Source organism: Lactuca saligna, chromosome 4 (genome assembly GCF_052625555.1).
Source record: "Lactuca saligna cultivar CGN05327 chromosome 4, ASM5262555v1, whole genome shotgun sequence".
NCBI lineage: Eukaryota > Viridiplantae > Streptophyta > Magnoliopsida > Asterales > Asteraceae > Lactuca > Lactuca saligna.
Genome location: NC_136420.1, coordinates 9244503 through 9263674, shown reverse-complemented (window position 1 = coordinate 9263674; position 19172 = coordinate 9244503). Strand labels below are relative to the sequence as shown.

The following is a 19172-nucleotide window of genomic DNA, read 5'->3' as shown; positions in this document are numbered from 1 at the left end:
AACAATCTAAACGAGAATCGAAAATCTCGTTAATAGTAGTGAAACGATAAAAAGACAGGCAAAAACGGACGTCAGATGAAGAAGTTATGAATTTATAACGGAGTTTTCCTGTCCCGACCTACTAAAAATAAATAATAAAAATAAATTCAAAATTAACCGACGGAGTCCAAATGAAAGTTGTAGATTATAGTCTCATCTACGCCCGGCGTAAATCGAGGATCTAGACCATATAAAAGGAAGTCGAGGCTGCCAGTTTCAGTTGCTATTTTCTTTCCTTCTCTCGCGTTTTTACCTCGTTTGGCGTGCTAGAAATATCCCGATACCCCGGTATCATTCCCGAGACCCGAAGCAAGTCCCGAAGCCCCGAAGATATCGAGAAGTAAAACTCCCGAGCCGAAGCTCTTCCCACGAGAAGCCCGGTTTTTGTGAAGATCTTTCAGATCTACCGAAGAATACTACTTCTACAAGCCGTAGTGTTGTCCAATCATCTTCCGATCAAGTGAATGTATAGTCACTTTCTTCTAACACACAATTATGAAGTATTTTATATGAAATACGTGTTATGTGTATATTTTGTTGTTATATGTGTGAATGTATATTCATTTTCTTTTATCTCACAGATATGATTTATTCACTATGAAATGCGTGTTATGTGTATGTGTCTCATCTGTTGTTTGGAATATGTATTGAATGAGAATGCTATACAGGTTTTAAACTATGTATAAAAATATATATTTTTATCTACTAATATGTTGGGTAGAACATGGGTAGATAGTTAATGTGTGATAAACAGATGAGAGACCTCGATGTTGTTTTTGATTCAGTCATCTAGCGGAGTTTAGATGACGACCACAAACTTTTCTGCAGTCCTTTGGAACGCTAGCAGGCTCGCCACCTGTAGGTGATAATGAACTTGGGTGTTCATTCGATGTACTCCATCCCCCTCATGGTTGCCTTATTTGACATATATTGCTAAGAAACCCCTGAATTATGTGTTGTCGCCCCGATGAAATATTCTAAGACTAGGTCCCTTGTGTTAGTTGTTTTAGGGACGTAAAGTGAGAATAACGGGAATGAGTAATTGGGTTATTGTTGGTTGATGAAATTAAATTAATTATTTATTGTGAGTTGAAAGCCTTATATGCTCACCAGGCTCCCAAGCCTGACCCACTCAGTTTCTTTGTATTACAGGTAGTTGCGCCAGAGCATAAGTTGGATGATTTGTCAGGATATTTTGGATTATAGACCTGTTGTTGTAAATAACTGTTGTAAGGTCTGTATTGAAATGTTTATGCTTTTGGTCTGTTTATCGGAACATGACATCCCAAGTATTGTAATATAATGAAAAATACATTTCTTTAAGAAATGCTTTGGTAAATCTTAGTTTTATCATATTTCGTTTTGGGAACAAATTACGCAACTGTTTTAATCAGAGGATTACTTTGAAATTATTTTAAAAGCATAAATTAAACCAGTCTTTTCTGGCCGTGATTTTGGGAATGTCACAATAAGGGACCTATCCTATGGAATTTCATCAGGATGGACACTGCTGCTAAGGGGATTCCTCAGTCATAAGTGTCCGTAAGGCAACCATGGGGGGATGGAGTACATTGGTGAACACATCGTTCACAAACACCTACAGGTTGCAAGCCTGCCAGCGTTCTACTGGACTTCCTAGAAAAGTTTGTGCTCATCATTCATACTCCGCTAGATGACTGGATCAACATCAACATCGAGGCCTCTCATCATTTTATTTCATCACACACCAACTATTTCATCTACTCATATTTTACCCTACATGTAAAACACATATACAACTTAGATATGAAAACGGAGTTTTTATCTTTCATTTAAAATAGATCTCAAGTATAAATCATCCATATATTGGTTTTAGATCTGTAAAGTTCAGATATGAAGTGAGACAGTCTAGATCTGAAGGAAAAAGTTCAGATATGAAAGAAAAGGTTTAGATCTGACAAAAATACATATACCATACAGATCTGAGGAAAAAGTCTTAGATCTAAAGAGAACAAGTTTATATCTGAAGGAAAAATCTAGATCTAAACAAGAAAGTTCAGATCTGGAAGAAAATGTTTAGATATGAAGGAAGAAATTCATATATGAAAAGAAAAAGGTATAGATATCTCATCCAACAAACATCTTAGGTAAACAGACAACATTTATAGATACACACAGCACGTAATGTATATAAAATACTTTATATCTATGTGTAAGATGAAAATGGCTATACGCTCACCTGATAATGAGTGATTCGGATAACACTTCGCTTCTTAAAATAATCTTCTCTAATGAAACCAGAAAGTTTGCTTGAACACCGGGCTCCGCGCGGGTAGAGTTTCAAACCAAAAAAACTCTTTTTCTTGGAGCCTTCGGACGCTCCGGGGCTTTCTTCTAATGCTAGGGAGGTTTCCTAGGCTTCGGGGTGAATTAGAGTAACTTAGAGAGAGAGAGAGAGAGAGAGAGTAGAGTGAGAAAGAGATAGCTTAAAAGTGTGAGAAATGTGGCTGCCTCGCACCCCCTTTTATAGTGTCGAGGCCTCGCAGTACGCGGGGCGTTCCTCGGATCTACGCGGGGCGTAGTAACAAGCGTCAGATATTTGGTGGAGCATTGTGGCTTATTTTGGACCGCAGGAGAAGTCAAATCGTGCAGCGTACTCCTCCTCGTACACAGGGTGTACTTCAGTATGCAAGGCATCTGAAGGTACGTTGGGCGTACCCCTCACATCAGCTTACAATTTCTCGTATCGACTTCTAAAATTCATAACTTTTGTATACGAGCTCCATCTCCAACGTTCTTTGTACTCACGCGTAGGTGAGACTATACTTTACAACTTTCATTTAGACTCCATCGGCTAATTTTGATTCTATTTTAATACTTTTATTTTTAACAGGCCGGGACTATAAAGTCCGTTAAAAATTCATAACTTCTTCATCTGATGTCTGTTTTCGTTTAGGTTGTGTCGGCCAAAAATTGACCGATCTACTATTCGAACTTCGGGTCGTGCACTGCCGATCCGAAATTTAGAAAAATCATAAGTTCCTCATACGAAGTCAGATTTGGGCGTTCTTTTTATGCATGGCATTGGTTTAACGAACACTATGAATTTTGTTTAGATCGATAGGGCTAAAAAGTCCTCTATCATAAATTCACTATTTACGTCACGCAATGTCATGTCGGTTCTGTCGCAAAACTTCGACAAACCATAACTTGTTCGTTATAACTCGGATTTCGGCATTCTTTATATCTCTGAAATCCTTGTCACGACCACTACAACTTTCTTCATAGATATCGGGTTTATCTAACATTTTATTTTTTATGCTTATTTTTATCCTTTATTTATTATAGACAAAACTTCAAAAATGGACCTTGTGGTTTTCAAAAATATCAAGTTTAGTCCCTAAGTTCAAAAAACCTCACAGATGGTCCCTGTGGTTTCAAAACTTTTAACATTTGGTCATTCCGGCTCACTCCGTTATCATTTCACCGTTAACTCATTTTTTAATTTTATATTGTAGGGGTAATTTCGTCATTTCAGTTGTAACCTTCTCTTTTTAAAAGAAATTGCATGTCTGATTTTTGGGTAAACCCTTTACCTTTATCAGCCGCCATCTCTCTTCTCCCTTCCACTGTTGCTCGACCGTTGCACCCCCACGACATCTAATCGCTTCTGATTCAAAGATGGTGACTTGCAGATGGGAATGAAGCAATGAAGATCACTTCATGGATGGATCGTAACCCTGTAAGACAATTTTGGAACTATACAAGATGTGGGTTCCTTCGATGGTCTGATCCTCCTATGTGTGCTAGGGAATTGGTGGTGATTCCAGGTTTGATAAGATCAATGAACCGATTGGAAGAGAGGGTTGCCATTGCAAGTGCAGAATTATGGAACTACCAGCTGATGTTGTTTTGTTCATGGGTGTTTTTTTGGTATTATTTTAATCTCTAAGTATCTTGTGAAGGTTTGGATGGTAATGGAATTTTGGTTTTTGGTTTGCAACCATTGCATGGTTTTTTTTAACGAATAGGGTTTTTTTGCTGTCACTTTATGTAGGGGTTTTGGAATTGGTGTTGTTGTATTTGGTTTATGTATCAGATTAATGTGAAATGGAGTGGTAATGGTAATGGTAATGGGATGTAGTTTGTAATAGTTGATTGTTCAATTTCTTGAATGTTTTTGAAATGCAATTGGTAAATGTATTGTAAATGCTCATGCAAGATGGTTTTGATTTGCAATTGAAATGTATAATGTTATTAATTGATTTGTGAAGGGTAGTACACAAAACAGATTAATTCATTACCAAAATGTGCATACTGCATACACACCATTACATGCAAAATTTTAAAGTTCTTAACACAACCATCATACTAAGTTTCAAAAGACCTACAACACAAGCTTGACTTAAGTTTCAAAAGACCTACAACACAAGCATTACATGCAATTCCTGAAAAGTTCTTAACACATCTTCAAACAATTACACATGACATTAATTTCAAAAGACCTACAACACTAGCACCAGGTCTAACTACTAAAAAATACTTTTCAGCCCCCTCCAACTTCACCACTACCTCCTTGCCCTTTACATGTGGATTTGTGCCCTTTGTTATGACACTTAGAACAAGTGACTGCTAGATATTTCCTACTCAGTCTACCAGCTTGGCTGTTTGGCTCATCAAAACCCCTCCTTCTCTTCTTCTTAGGCCTTCCAACCTACACATATCGATACACTATAGTTAAAATTGAATTCATTCCATGTTCACATGTTTACTATATAATTGGTCTACTTGAAATACAAACCTGTGTTTTATGTTTTCGTGGAAGTAAAGTGAATAGACAGTCACTTTTAGGCCACATTGAACTTCCATTAAATGGATCAATTTTGTTGAAGTACATGGATTTCCATGTTAATAACCTATAGCAAGGATGGACCCATTCATCAACATGTGGGGAATTTTCACCATTTTCAATTTTTTCCCATATAGCACAAATAACATGTCTACATGGGAAACATGTAATCTCCTAAAACCTACAACTGCAACTTTGGTCATTCAAGTTTACCACATATTGGTCTTACCATGTGCTTGCTACTTGGTACTTTCCTGCCCCATTGTATTTAGCCACATACTTAGATGCATCAGTCTTAATCTTTTCAAACACTGTAGTTGCATTAGGGGTTAGAAGTCCTTCACACTTATCTATTTCATTTTGCACCACACATAACCTCTTCATGAGATACTCTCTAATATACTCTAAGCAAGTGATAATAGGTTTATCCCTACCTTCATCTAGCTTGGAATTGAATACCTCACAAAGGTTAGTCAACAAACAATCAGTATGTGCCCGTCCTGAATAATAGATATTAAGAGATGACAATTACACATATAGTAAACACACAACAAGGAAGATTAAAATTTATCAATAAATTTCTAGAAACTTACCACTAAAGTGAGGTTTAGCCCAAGTGTTTGTTGGGATCTTACACACGCAAGCATGAGCCTCTTCATTGATCTTCTGCAACTCATCCATTACTCTGTTAAAATGATTGACTGTTGTTTCTCTACCACACTCCCAAAGCTGGTCACTTAAGTCTTCTGCTTTCCATTGTTTCTTCATGTTTTCCTGGATATGCCTCAAACAGAACCTATGTTCTGTACTAGGGAATACCTTCTCCATTACTGGTATTATTCCCTAAACAAAAGTCAATGTATGCAACATTAGTTACCTAAATGTATTTAGAAATGGCACTAAAAGAAGTTAGGTGATACACACCTTTTTCTATCAGAAATGAATGTAAAGTTTAAATTTGCTCCCAGATCCAGATCTTCTCCTAACAGTTCGAAGAACCAGGTCCAACTACTTGTTGATTCTGTCTCTACCACTGCATATGATACAAGGTATATGCCATTGTTTGAGTCCAACCCTACATCAGTTAACACTTGCCCAGGGTAAGGGCCCTTCATGAAAGTACCATCCAGACCTAGAAAATCTCTTAACCCAGATTTGAATCCTAACTTCAATGCACCCACAGACATATAATCTTCTAAAAGTTCTTGTGGTAATAGATAGGGAGGTTTATGGATACACATCAATCCGAACTGTTGTACCAGGATTAGTGTTGAGTAGCTCCAACACATAATCCCTCAAAAATCCTTACTGTACTTGGTAGTCCCCACTAATGGTACGTTCAACCATTGACTTTGCCCTAGTAACCTTTTGCAATGACATTCCTACCTCTAGTTTCTTGCACAACTCTTCGTGTAAAGCTTTCACTGGAATTTTAGGGTTACTCTGAATTTGTTGAACAATTAAGTTTGCTACGTATCTGGAAGTGCAAGCTTTAACCACCCTTGTTTGCAAACATTTATGCTCATCCTGCACTGTTTTCACCAACCAATCATGATTTTCATTAGCCCTCGATATTTGGACTGCCCATGGACATGTACATTTATTGGCAATTACATCTTTACCCTTGCACTTTGCCCTAATTCTAATTGAGGGCCCACCACCATCAACTACTTTAGATGGCTTAATTACAACACCTTTACATTTCACCCTAATCCAGATCTTGTCATTTTTTGCTAGGTATATAGACCTCCTTGTTTGTATAGCGTGTGAGTTCATGTAGTTTTTAACATCACGATTGGTTTTGAAGACCTGGCCAATTTGAAATGGTTTTACATGAACCTCTCCATGTGAGCATGTACTTGACTTACTCAACTCTTCTAGCAGTCTCTTCCTATCATCTTCATGAAATCCTGCAAATTGATAATCATCGGTGGCAATAACTTCCAACTCATCATCAACCATGGCATTCCCTTCATATTTTGAATGATTGTTCAAGATTCCATGTTCATCTACGTCAACAACATTATGGAATTCCCTCATGTCTACATCTACATCAAATTGTATGTTAGACTCATACACATTGAATTCACTGTCATCAGAATCATCTCCGCTATCCTCAGAACCATGGCTACTCTCAGAATAGAAAGCCTCTCCATTATCATCACTCACCATACCCTCTAGATAATCCACTTCTGGATGTTATTCAAATGAAGTTTGAACATTAAACTCAACATCATAATCAACATAAAGTGAGTAATCCTCTATAAATGGTTCATAGTCATCAACTTTTGCAGTATTAGCTCCATTATCAGCTTGACAACTTGGTTCTTGTACATGGTAAGTTCCCAATGGTTCTTCGAATTCAACTGCACTAGTGATCACTTCTTCTTGAGTTTCAAGTTCATGATTCACCACTTCCTCTTGAATGACATGACTTTTTTTGCTAGCTTGTGACCTTATAAATGGCATAATACTCTTTGAGTAATCATACCCTTCATCAACATCTAATACTTGTGACTGCTCATAATCAGAGTTCATAGACTTGTTTAGATCAAGCTTTCTACTACATGATCTTGCTTCTCTCCTACAAGGTTTCTTTCAATTCATTTCAGGTGACACACTATCAGGCTCCAACTCTTCAATAACAACTTTAGAAGGAGACTTGTAATAACTAGCTACTCTTGTCTGGCCAGTTTCAATATACACCCTAATAAGTTTGTGTTTAGGGATAGATGATACCATTTTAAGTACATCTTGGTCATTACCTAAAGTCAATAAGCCATAGTCCAAAGGGTATTCAGGGATACATAAATGGTAGTAAAGGGTTTGCTCAGTTTTGTACCCTAGTTCTCGGACCATGTCTTCAAGCTCATGAACTCAAAATAAATTACTGTCACCATCATCTACATATGCTACAACACCATCAACGTATTTCCTTCCAGGTGCTTTGGTGAAGATACCACTGTATTGTATCTTCAACATGAAATAGTTGTCATATCCTTCTGCAAACACAAAAAAAAGAGTAAAATCAATGATTTCTCTACGTGAACATAATTGACCAAGAAAAAACAAAATTTGTTGTAGTATTGTACCGTATCTTTTTCCTAAGTCCTCCATGGTTACAAAATTTTCTCGAAAACACCATATTGATAGCACCATTGCAATTCTTGCAGCTTAAAACCCTAAATCCCAATTTTTGTTCTTGCTTCTACGATGGGAATGAACCCGATGAATACAAATGTAACTGGTTATCTTCTTGGGAGAGGGACGGGTAGTGACATGCAAGCAATAGGTAATCATTTCATATTAAAGAGAGAAGGTTATAACTGAAATGACGAAATTACCCCTGCAATATAAAATTAAAAAATGAGTTAACGGTGAAATGCTAACGGAATGAGCCGGAAGGACCAAATGTTAAAAGTTTTGAAACCACAGGGACAATCTGTGAGGTTTTTTGAACTTAGGGACTAAACTTTATATTTTTTGAAAACCACAGGGACCACTTTTGAAGTTTTGTCTTTATTATATTATTATAAACAAGTAATAAGCGCACAAAAACACATAATTCACATAATATTCAAGTAATTCATCTTTATTACTTTAAAACAAGTTACAATGGTTGACCTAGACTATTACATCATCATTAATGCTTAGCCCAGAAACACGGACATTACAATCCTCACAAAGGATTAAATTGTGGATACCTTTGAATGATAACTTAACACCTCCGATTGAACTACTAACTGTCATCACTATATCGAACCAACTATCGGGCACCGATGATAATAGTAACAACGCCATGACTTCATCCTTAAATCCAATATCACATATATCAATCTTGATATTATTGAGTTGAATTCATTCACATGGTCTGTCACTGAGCTACCCTCCTTCGTCTTCAGATTTACCAACTGTCAGACCAAAAAACCCTTATTTTCCGCCAAGGGTTTTTCATACATGTTAGACGACGCCTTGAGTAGCCCAAAAGTTGTTCTTTCATTGACAATATTATAAGCAACGTTCTTTGCCAGTGACAGTCTAACTACACCAAGAGCTTGCCGATCCAATAGGTTCCATTCCTCATGTTCTAACGCTTCTGATTTACTTTCACACAATGGTAGGTGTAACTTCTTCTGGTAGAGATAATTTTCGATTTTCATTTTCCAGAAACCAAAATCTATACCATCAAATTTGTTGATCTTAACCTTGCCATCTTTAGCCATAGCTTTGATACCAGTTTGTTGGGAACGCAAAAAAAAAAAGTTAAGCACTTCGGACAAAACAATAAACGATCTCGGTAATACTCGTAGATAAACGCTACTAAAATTGCAAACGAAAAATGAACACAATATTTTAGCGTGGTTCGCTATAATCTAACCTACATCCACAAGCTAACGAGGGAGCGAGATTTTATTAACACCAAGAAAATTACAATAATACAAGGCTAAAACTGCACTTGTAATCTGATCACTCGTAGTATAGAAAATCCGTAATATAGAAAGTAACCGATAGCTTCTCCAGAAATTCACGTTGAGTAGTTTTACTTCCGTTCTCTTTCGATTTTTTATACCAATCTTCCATTCATAACCCCTATGAATCGTCATGAAAACTCAATTCAGTATGTATTAACAGGATAAAGATAAGAATATGAAGAAGAAAAAAATCCAGTTTCGGCGTTTGATCCCGCCAGAAAGCTGTCACCACCGAGAAAGTCGAGATCATCGCAGTAGGTATTTTTTTTTTTAATAAATGGATATTTTTGTGGATATAAATGCGAAAACTAGGAGAGATGTCCTCTGGGTATAATCTTAGTGTAGTTGGGATTCACTTCTTTAGTGCATATTGTATGCTCCCACATCTTACTACCTTTTCCTTCTACACATGAATCTTTTTTGTTAGGGATTAGATGAGGAATTTAGAAATTTGTGTTCGTTCATTACTGTGTTCTACCAGTGAGATTCACTTCTTTAACATAATTTTTAAGAAAATAATTGTTTTTAGATGATTTAAAGAAGTTGTGATCTGGTTTTTACTCATCACCATATTCTACCTTTTGTTTTTTTTTCCCCAAAAATTTCGTTGGAAATCATCATAGATTCATAGAAGCTCCCCTTAATATAAATGATATTCATGTAAATTTGCTTTATTTTGGATTTATTTGGACTGATTTCCTCTTTTTTTTTTTTTGTCTCATATGAGACTGAATGTCGATAAGGACAAAATTGCAAAAATGGTCCCTGTGGTATACATTTTTTTGGGGTTTTAGTCAAAACCCCGACTTTTTTGGATTAGTAGTCCTTTTGAGCTAGTTTCATTGCGGATTTGGTCCCTCAGTAAACTGAAATGACTGTAATACCCTTTGGGTATTTATTTTTCATTTTTCTTTGATTTTTCTTAATATAATATCTATTTATTTATTTTAATAATTATTTTAATAATAAAAAGGGCCCACTCTCTCTCTCTCTCTCTCTCTCTCTCTCTCTCACCGGACCATCCTTCCCCTTCCTTCTTCTTCACTTACAAGCAAGAACCACCGATGCCGGCCACTATAGCATATCCCTCCGCCACTCCCCGCTGTCATGGTAAAAAGCCACCACCACCGTGTTTATTTTGTCGAGTACAACATCCCCAAACATCCTCCAAACATCCCCGACCCTTACTCATTCTCCCCTCGTCTCTCATTTGTCGACCTCGTTGGAATAAATAAAGAGAAGCAGCAGGAGTCGCCGGAGCGAGCACCACCGACTGCCACCGTCTTTCTCAGCCCACTTCACCCTCTCCTTGTCGTGACCCACTGCTTCGACCGCCCTCCTTATTTCCACCGAGGTAAATCACACTAGCCGCCACCTCCTTCATTTGTGTCGGATCTTAGGTCTTTCACAAGCTCCACCAGTTGACACTTGTTGGAATCACTACCAAGGTTTTCCAATAAACAACATTATATACAAAAACAACTTCAAACCAACAAGTTAAAGTCCATCCAATGTAACTGGAACGAAATCGGGGATAAAAGGGCCAAATCAGAGACCAAATACACTGATGTAGGTATACACAAAAACATATAGATGTAGAGTTGTGAGGCAGAGAATGATAGTTTATGGAGGAGAGACGATGGTTTTTTCTCTCTTGATTTTCGTTTTGTTGAAACAAGGTCTGTTAAAAGAAAAACAATAAAGGACGAAGGTGGAAGAAGGAAGAAGATGGAAGATGGAAGAAGATGGGGGTCAGGGGAATTGGGTGTATTTCTTTTTCTAGAGAGAGAGAGAGAGAGGTGGGTCCTCACATTTTTTTAATTATTAAAATGAATAAATAATTATTAAAAATAAAAAAATGATTTTAAAAATAGAAAATAAATCCCCAAGGGCATTAATGTCATTTCAATTTATCGAGGGACCAAATCCGCAACAAAACTAGCTCAAAAGGACCACCAATCCAAAAAAGTCGGGGTTTGGACTAAAACCCCAAAAAAATGTATACCACAGGGACCATTTTTGCAGTTTTGTCTTTACAGAAAATAAGGATGTGCTAGAATGTATGGTCCACATGGTATGGAAAAGACGTTTTTAACCTCACTTGTTTTAACTTAATAGAAAAAATAACGAAGTTAGATAAAAAGACCAACCATTAAAAGTTTTAACTACAAGGACCATCGTTGATGACCTAAAAAGTTAAGGACCGAACGCAATTAAAAAAAACATAGAGACTATTTTAAAGATTTGTAAAGTAATATTTATAAATATGAATTTATTTTTTTAAAATTATTTTTTATTAAATAATCATCGTCCTCCCAAGATGCATGACTTTGCCAAATATATGGATTGAATCATGAATTGCTCAATTTTTAATATTAAGATTTGTCATACTTCGTGTTGTGTTGACATTTAGGGTTCAAGCAAATAACACGTATGGGTTAGGGTTCCTCTGGTTGAATTCCGGACGAGCTGTCTTGAAAAACTTTGTTTCATGGTTTGAAAGGCCTCTGAGTACCTATTTGATGTGAATCAATAGAGATGGTTGAAAAATCAGTATTTTAAGGTTTTATCAATTATAGGTAGCAGTGGAAAATCGTGCATTTGCTTCGTATTTTTACCTAACATGACACAATAAAAGTTACATTTTCTTAACCCCAACACGATACAACATGATAGTATGTTTTTATTCATTAACACGAAAAGAAATCAATAAAAACACAACAAACATGGTAACACGAAACAAAAAAAAAACATTATAATAATGTTATATGTAAGTTCTTGTAAAAAAAATAATTTAAACACAAGTAACACAACAAAAAATAACTTAGAATGCAACTATATGTACACGGCTTTTGAACATGTACACGATGTTACATGTTATTATCGGGTCAAAAATTTTGAACAGGAAAATAACATGACAAAGACGCCGTGTTTCTTATATATACAATTTGGGAGTTATGTCAATAGACAACTATTACGGTGTAAGTATGATATATAAAAATAATTTCACATGTCAGACAAATGTGTGTCTTTCATTGAGGAATAACTCATATACATCTAAAATATCTTTTAAATGTCTATATTGAGATGACTAATGAGAAATGAGAATAGTTTTCTTTCAACAAAACGAAACAAGCACATAAAGAAGCCCGATCTCTAGTGGTATTTGTTTTCAATAGGATTTGGGCTCTCAATGGTTGTAAATGGACTAAAGACACATTTACTTTCCATTTGTGGCCCAAATGTCTACTTGCATTTTGGTTGTTTTCAAATGAGACAAATTGGTGTAGTTTTTTGTCCTCTGTAAAAAGCAATCTATCTATTTTAAAGGATCATGATAATCTAATAATCACACGCTTCAAATTTTTAGATACAAACAAAAATTGTCCTTATTTTTCGATTAAGCTATACGGAGTGGGTATGAACCCACGTGTGAGTTTCCTATGTGGCATACATGTGACACACTAACGCACCGATGAACACCGCCTTGTGTATCGGTGGTTTGGTTGTGGAGTGACTTCTAATGGATAGGAAGACATAACAAGACAGGCCTTTTGATTGGTTCATTCACTGTTATCTCATATTTTCTCTCTTTCTCTCGTTTTTGCCCCTTCACTATTAACCTATTGGTGAACATCATTTCCACAACCTAATGGGTTGGTTGTGAAATGGTAAAAATATATGTGTGGCGCAAAGTTGGCTGGTGGTGGCTGTGACCACTGCCCACAGCCTTAGGAGAATATATGTTATGATTTTTATGCTTTCAAAAACCATAAATAAGATATTATATTTTATTTTTGTTTCGATCTAACCGATTATATTACAGTTTTCAATCTCTATGGAATACAAATCAAAGTTTTCTTATGGAGAAAGGTCTACTCAATAACATTGACAACACAATATGATACTATGCATTAAAGATTGGTATTAGTTAGATAAAAATCGCAATTACTTTCCAACTCAAAAGGTATAAGATTATATGATATAGTCTTGCTTTCAATTACCCAATTATGCAAAAGAAACAAATACAGTACCCTAGGGGCGTAGCCATATAGGTGCAAGAGTAAACATTAATCCACCCACACAAATTTAAGGTTACATATATATGATAGGTACAATATATATTTCTGTTAAATAAAAGATATATGGTTGTGATATGATATATCTCATTCAAAACTTCAAATTTAATAGAAGGGAAAACATTGTTGCATATCTCGATTAGACTCAATTTTAGATTATTTTAATAATATAACACAACAACGTGTGTAACTTAAATAAACATTTAGTTTATAATGCATATATAGTTATATTTTATTATCATTTGAAAAATTTTATCACTCGTTAATATTTTAAAAATTATTTGGCTTACTTTAAAAAAAATACTGACCAGGCCACTCAGTACCTCTATTATCAAACATGGCTTATTAATTTATTGATTTTTCGAATGTTAAAAAATTGTTTGGTAAACACCAAATAATATTTTAAAAAAACCAAAAAAATTCGTTTTTTCTAAAAAGTCCATAAGAACTAAGAAGATACAAAAGGTCTCCGAAGAACACACAGTTGTAATTGAATGAATTTAAGGTATGTAAGTGTATTTTATTAAAATGTAGGGTTTAAAACTAAAATAACTTTTAACACTCTTCAATTAGAAAAACTCCCGGGATGATCCACTCTCCCAAGGCCTTTTTAAGTTCCCCAACCTCTTCCATCTTCCTCTCCAAACCCTACTAAAAACCCTCGCCCCACTCTCACACCGCCGTCTACGGTGGGGCAAACCTCCATACTAATTCCCTACTCCCTAGTCGTACACCCAACACAATGGCGTCAGCCGCGGCGGCTTCTGATGTCACAGATGGACCAGTCCTGACTCTCATTAACAAGCGCATTCGTAACCTAAGGAAAAAACTCAACCGTATCGCTCAGCTTGAGGAATCAGTTTCTCAAGGGAAATCCGTCATCAAAAACAAAGAGCAAGAAGAACTTCTCAAATCAAAACCTGCGATCGTCGCCGCTGTCGACGAGCTCGAGAAGTTTCGTCAGCCTTTATCCGTCGCCATTGATGAAGAGATCAATCTTGCTATCAAGCACCGTCAAGTCGAAGCATCCGAGAACAATGGTAAGGAAGTTGATGGTGATAATATAAGTAAAACCCTAGATAGTGCGGAAAATGTAGCGGCGCCGCAGAGTGATTTGCTTGTTGAGGATCTATTGAGTTTGATTTACTTCGGCAGTATGTTTGATGTGAAATCTCAGAGTGATTTCAGTTCGATTATGCTCACAAAGACGCACGAGAGGAACTGTTGCTTGACGTACGATTATGTTACCGATGACGCCGCTGCTGTAATGCTAGGAGAGAGGGATTTGGATTTGATCTCAATGATGGGTTCTCTGTTGATTTCGAGACCTAGAGATTCGAGTTTTTCACACCAGAATGCATTACAAAGATGCATTGAACACGCAAAGCTTTGGCTTTCCAAGTCTGAACAACCTATTGATTCGAACTCTGATGTTACTTGTAAGATGAAATCTTATTTTGCCTAACTACATTGTTTATGTGAATGAGTTTATATTCATTGACACATGGTCTTTACTCATTACAGATGCTGCGTTGAGAGAGAAGTTAGCAAAAATCATCGGGTCAGATTTCTTCAGAATAACACCAGCGATGAAAGTAACTGCTGATGTAGCTGCTGAAGCTGCTGGAAATTATGGTTTCCAAGTTCCAGTGCAGGTGGAAAACTCAGTTACTCAACATGATCAAAAGGTAAAATCTTTGGGTTTCTTTCTAGTGCTGATTTTTACACCCCGCTCCCGATTTCAACTTAAAGAGAGAAAAGAAAGGTAATGGGAGGAAATGAGAGGAAAGCAAGAGAGAATGGAAGGAAGTGGAAGGAAATGGAAGGAAAACTTTCCCTCCTACCTTTCCTCCCCATTTGGGAGGATTTGAAAAGAAACAACAAAATGTTTAATTTTCCTTCCATTTCTCTTCAACTCGGGAGCACAAATGACAATTTCTTTTTCCTTTCTTTTCTCTTCTTTTCTCTCCTTACTTTCTCTTCTTTTCTTTTCTCTCCTTAGTGATTTTGGGCTTAGCATTGTAGTTCCCATGAAGGTCTACTCTTTAATGTGGTGTTGTTTTTATAATTGATACAACATATATGAGTTTAAATAGACCAAATCAAAACCAATTGTTATTGAAAGTAGTGGAGAATGTTATATGCCTATATTACCCTCAATCATCACTAACACATGTGAACATGCATTAAATCATGAGTCGTTCAACTTATATTAACCATTCATCTTAATAATGTGAATCTTATATACTACTGGTGATTATTCCTCAACAGTCAGAATTAAGAAAAATAACACATGGTTAACAATAACACTAAATGCTTATGAACATTCAACAATGGTGTGTATTCTGTATTCTTACAACCTTAAGTTTCTTAGGAGCCTAACTATTAGAAGACTGAGTCCATAATAACACAAATCTTTTTTTTTTTTTTGCAGGAAGATGATGTTACAAATTTCCAAAGAAATGAGAATGGTGAAGAAGAGCAGTCTATTCCAGTCAAAGATTCTCAGAAGGTTGAAGAAGCAGCTGAAATATCCAATGAAACACATCCTAGTGGCGCTGACAACAAGGAACAGTATGTACCTCGCCGGAGCTACCACAACCAAAGAGGAGGTGGTGGTGGTCGGAATGTTGGTAATGGTGGTCGTAGAGGTGGTTATGGAAATGGGCGTGGTGGTCGAAGTGGTGGCAGAGGTGGGCCCTACCAGAACGGTGGACGGAACCAGTACAACGAGCAGCCAGGAAATTATTACCCAAGGAACTACAATGGTGGTGGTAGGGGAAGAGGAGGCGGCAGGGGTGGTGGTCATTACTCTAATGGCGGCAACCATCATGCTCCTTCTGGTGCTGAAATGGCAGAGTCTTGACTGACTTGTACCCTTGGGGATGATTTGTGTAGGGGTTTTAGTTTTTAACTAGTTAAATCTTGTTGGGTAAATCGTGAAAAAATGACTAAACATCATTCTCTCTACATATTAAACATGGAATCGATTCTCCTGCCTGTTTTCCCAATGATACCCTTCCCTCTTTCTTTTTTGTTTTACCACAAATGAATGTTTTTATTTATTTATTTTTATTGATATACGAACGTCAAAACCCCCCCACGTTGTTGGACTTGCTTCCACGTGGTTTTTTCTTAGACCATCTTTACTAAAATGGTGAGTGTCACATGTTCACCATCTCCATAGTGGTGAGTATCCATCACCTTAATATTAACCACTAATCATGGGATATATACTATTATATTCATTTTATTTTTAAATAAAAAAATGTATATTTTATTGTAGAGAGATAGAGTGAGATGGAGAGAGAGAATGTAATTGGATGTGGTCTTATGTGGTATGATTATACCAACTGTTAAGCATAGGGATGGGCTTTGTGATTAGTGGTTGTTGCCATCTAGACCATGAAAGGCTTCGTGCTATGGATAGCAAATGGTTTCACAATGTTTTTTGGGTTGGTTTAAACCTATTTCGTTTTGGGGGCAATATTTTTCCAATATATAACTATTTTATTTATATAAATAAATATTAAATTTAGATTAACCATTGTGGAATATATACATTTTGTATTTGAATAATTAGTGTAATGTTTAAACTAAATGCAACAGTGTGGAAAAATATGAAATAAGGTAAAACAAAGGATTTGTGATTGGTTTTGTTTATGAAATAAGGTAAAACAAAGGATTTCTGATTGGTTTTGTTGACATCTTTAGGCAAAATGTGTATTTTTTGTGGTTTCAAGTTTTTTTTTTCCTATTATTTTAATCACTTAGATCATTACCAAATGAAAATAACCTAATATAAAAACATTTAAAATTTTTAATTAGGTTGTTTATATGTTAAAATGAAGTTCAACCACAAAAAAGCAAATGGTTAACACTTTTACCAATAAACACAAATCTTTATTTCTAAGTTCAGTTGATGTTGGATTCTTATTGAATTGTCATTTTATTAAAAGCATCTCCAAGTATACCTTGGTTTCTTATATGATTTTGACGTAAAAAAGTGCAAATAATATTTCATTTCCAACTATACATCTTATACATCTTGTGTCATTTTATTAAAAGCATCTCCAAATGTACGTTGGTTTCTTATATGATTTTGACGTAAAAAGTGCAAATACTATTTTTTACATCAAGAAATATACATCTTATTAAATTCCTTTTTTAAACTTATATCAAATTCTTTTTTTAAACTTATACACATCGTAAAAACACCTTTCAATTTATTAGATTCTTTCTTATTTATTTACATCTTTTTTTGTTAAAAAGTTTATAAAATATATTATTACATAGTCATAACCATATTTGTATATTGTTAATTTGAATTAGATGTTTTTTTTATTAAAATGATATTTGATAAATAAAAAAGTTATATTTAGAACATAATTTTATATATTTATGATTAATTAATGTCAACATAATATATAACATAAAAATTATCACATTTACATATTTAGGATATGTCTATTTATATATTATAAATAGAGTTATTGTCACTGAGCCTAACAAAATTAAGTATAATGGTTTAAATGGCCCATCATGACTATTTTTTATTTTTATTTATTTATTTATTTATTTATTTTTTTGCATTTTAAGGGCATAAACTTGTGTTTTACTGATTGGGAAAATCATCTTATCCATTTTAGCAGGTTAACCTACCTCGTCACTTGCCATGTATACATGTGAGTTAACCCATTGAGTCAATACCGGGTTGAGTTGATGACATAGAAGCTAACATATGCAAAGACTAATGACCGTCTTTAATTTCCACCAACACGCCAACAACCTTACACTGTCGATTCGATTGAGTCCCAGACACACGTCTCGAATTATAAGGGGACACACCCATGTGGGGTTTGAAGTAAAACAACTCTCAAACTTGTTTACCATATTCGGGCAAACAATCATCTGGAAGAACCCTTAAAAAACAACAATATCGGCTCCGCCACCTTCATCCGACTCTTTAAATTCTGGTGAAGACATCAACTACAATGTATTCCACTCAATCTTCTGTTATTGTGGTAAGAAGATTAACGAAAACCAAACTGAAATGAAACGGTTGAAGGAGCAGCTTGGACAATAATATATCGTTTGTAGAATCAACTACATCAGTCTCCAGCACAAGTTGGATGACCATGATCAGAAGTTTAAAGTCGTTGGTGTTTCCATCAGTGGCATGATGGTGGGGATGCTCTTCTTGATGGTGGTTGTGCTTCATTTCGTTCTTAAGCTTGGGTGATGGGTGGATTTGAAGCAATGATGGTTCGTGTTTAAGAAGCTTATTAGTATGTAGATTTTCTGTTTTTTTTTATTATTATTTTTTTATATATTTGTGTTTTTTTTGGTGTAATATGTAAAAGACCTCTCTAAATGATAGACATTTTTTAAGTGAAATACAATGATTATGAAAGACCTTTCTAAATGATAGGCATTTTGTAAGCTTGTATGATGTTCTTTGTTCATTGCGTGTGATCTTATTTACTTGTTAATTTTCATAAAAAAATCCGTTGAAAGTGCAATAGTAATGGAAAGAAGGAAAAAGTGGGGATGTTGTGACCCCACATGCCTTGTACAGTAGGGGTAATATAATCTTTTACATATACTATCCTTTCTTATATACCAACTTGTTTCATTCTAGCACGTTGTTTTCTTCTTCAAATTCTCTCCACTGTGAAGATACATAATGAAGAATATGGAATGTGGATGTGAAGATGAGGCTATAATAAGAACATCACGTATTACCAATAACCC

At 35.5% G+C, this 19172-nt stretch overlaps 1 protein-coding gene across 1 annotated transcript; it reads left to right on the top strand.

The window, feature by feature from the left end:
* Positions 1 to 14008: 14008 nt before the first annotated feature.
* LOC145041171 (uncharacterized) lies at positions 14009 to 16429 on the top strand. The gene is made up of 3 exons (XM_078989121.1): positions 14009 to 14857; positions 14943 to 15106; positions 15853 to 16429. The coding sequence occupies exons 1-3, from the start codon at positions 14161 to 14163 to the stop codon at positions 16282 to 16284; spliced, it is 1293 nt and encodes a 430-aa protein (XP_078845247.1). The 5' UTR covers positions 14009 to 14160; the 3' UTR covers positions 16285 to 16429.
* The last annotated feature ends 2743 nt before the right edge of the window (positions 16430 to 19172 follow it).

Excerpts from the sequence above, each read along its gene's own strand:
- LOC145041171 (XM_078989121.1), top strand. The coding sequence starts at position 14,161 with ATGGCGTCAGCCGCGGCGGCTTCTGATGTCACAGATGGACCAGTCCTG. Across the intron at positions 14,858-14,942 it reads TTCGAACTCTGATGTTACTT|ATGCTGCGTTGAGAGAGAAG; the intron begins GTAAGATGAAAT and ends TACTCATTACAG. Across the intron at positions 15,107-15,852 it reads TTACTCAACATGATCAAAAG|GAAGATGATGTTACAAATTT; the intron begins GTAAAATCTTTG and ends TTTTTTTTGCAG.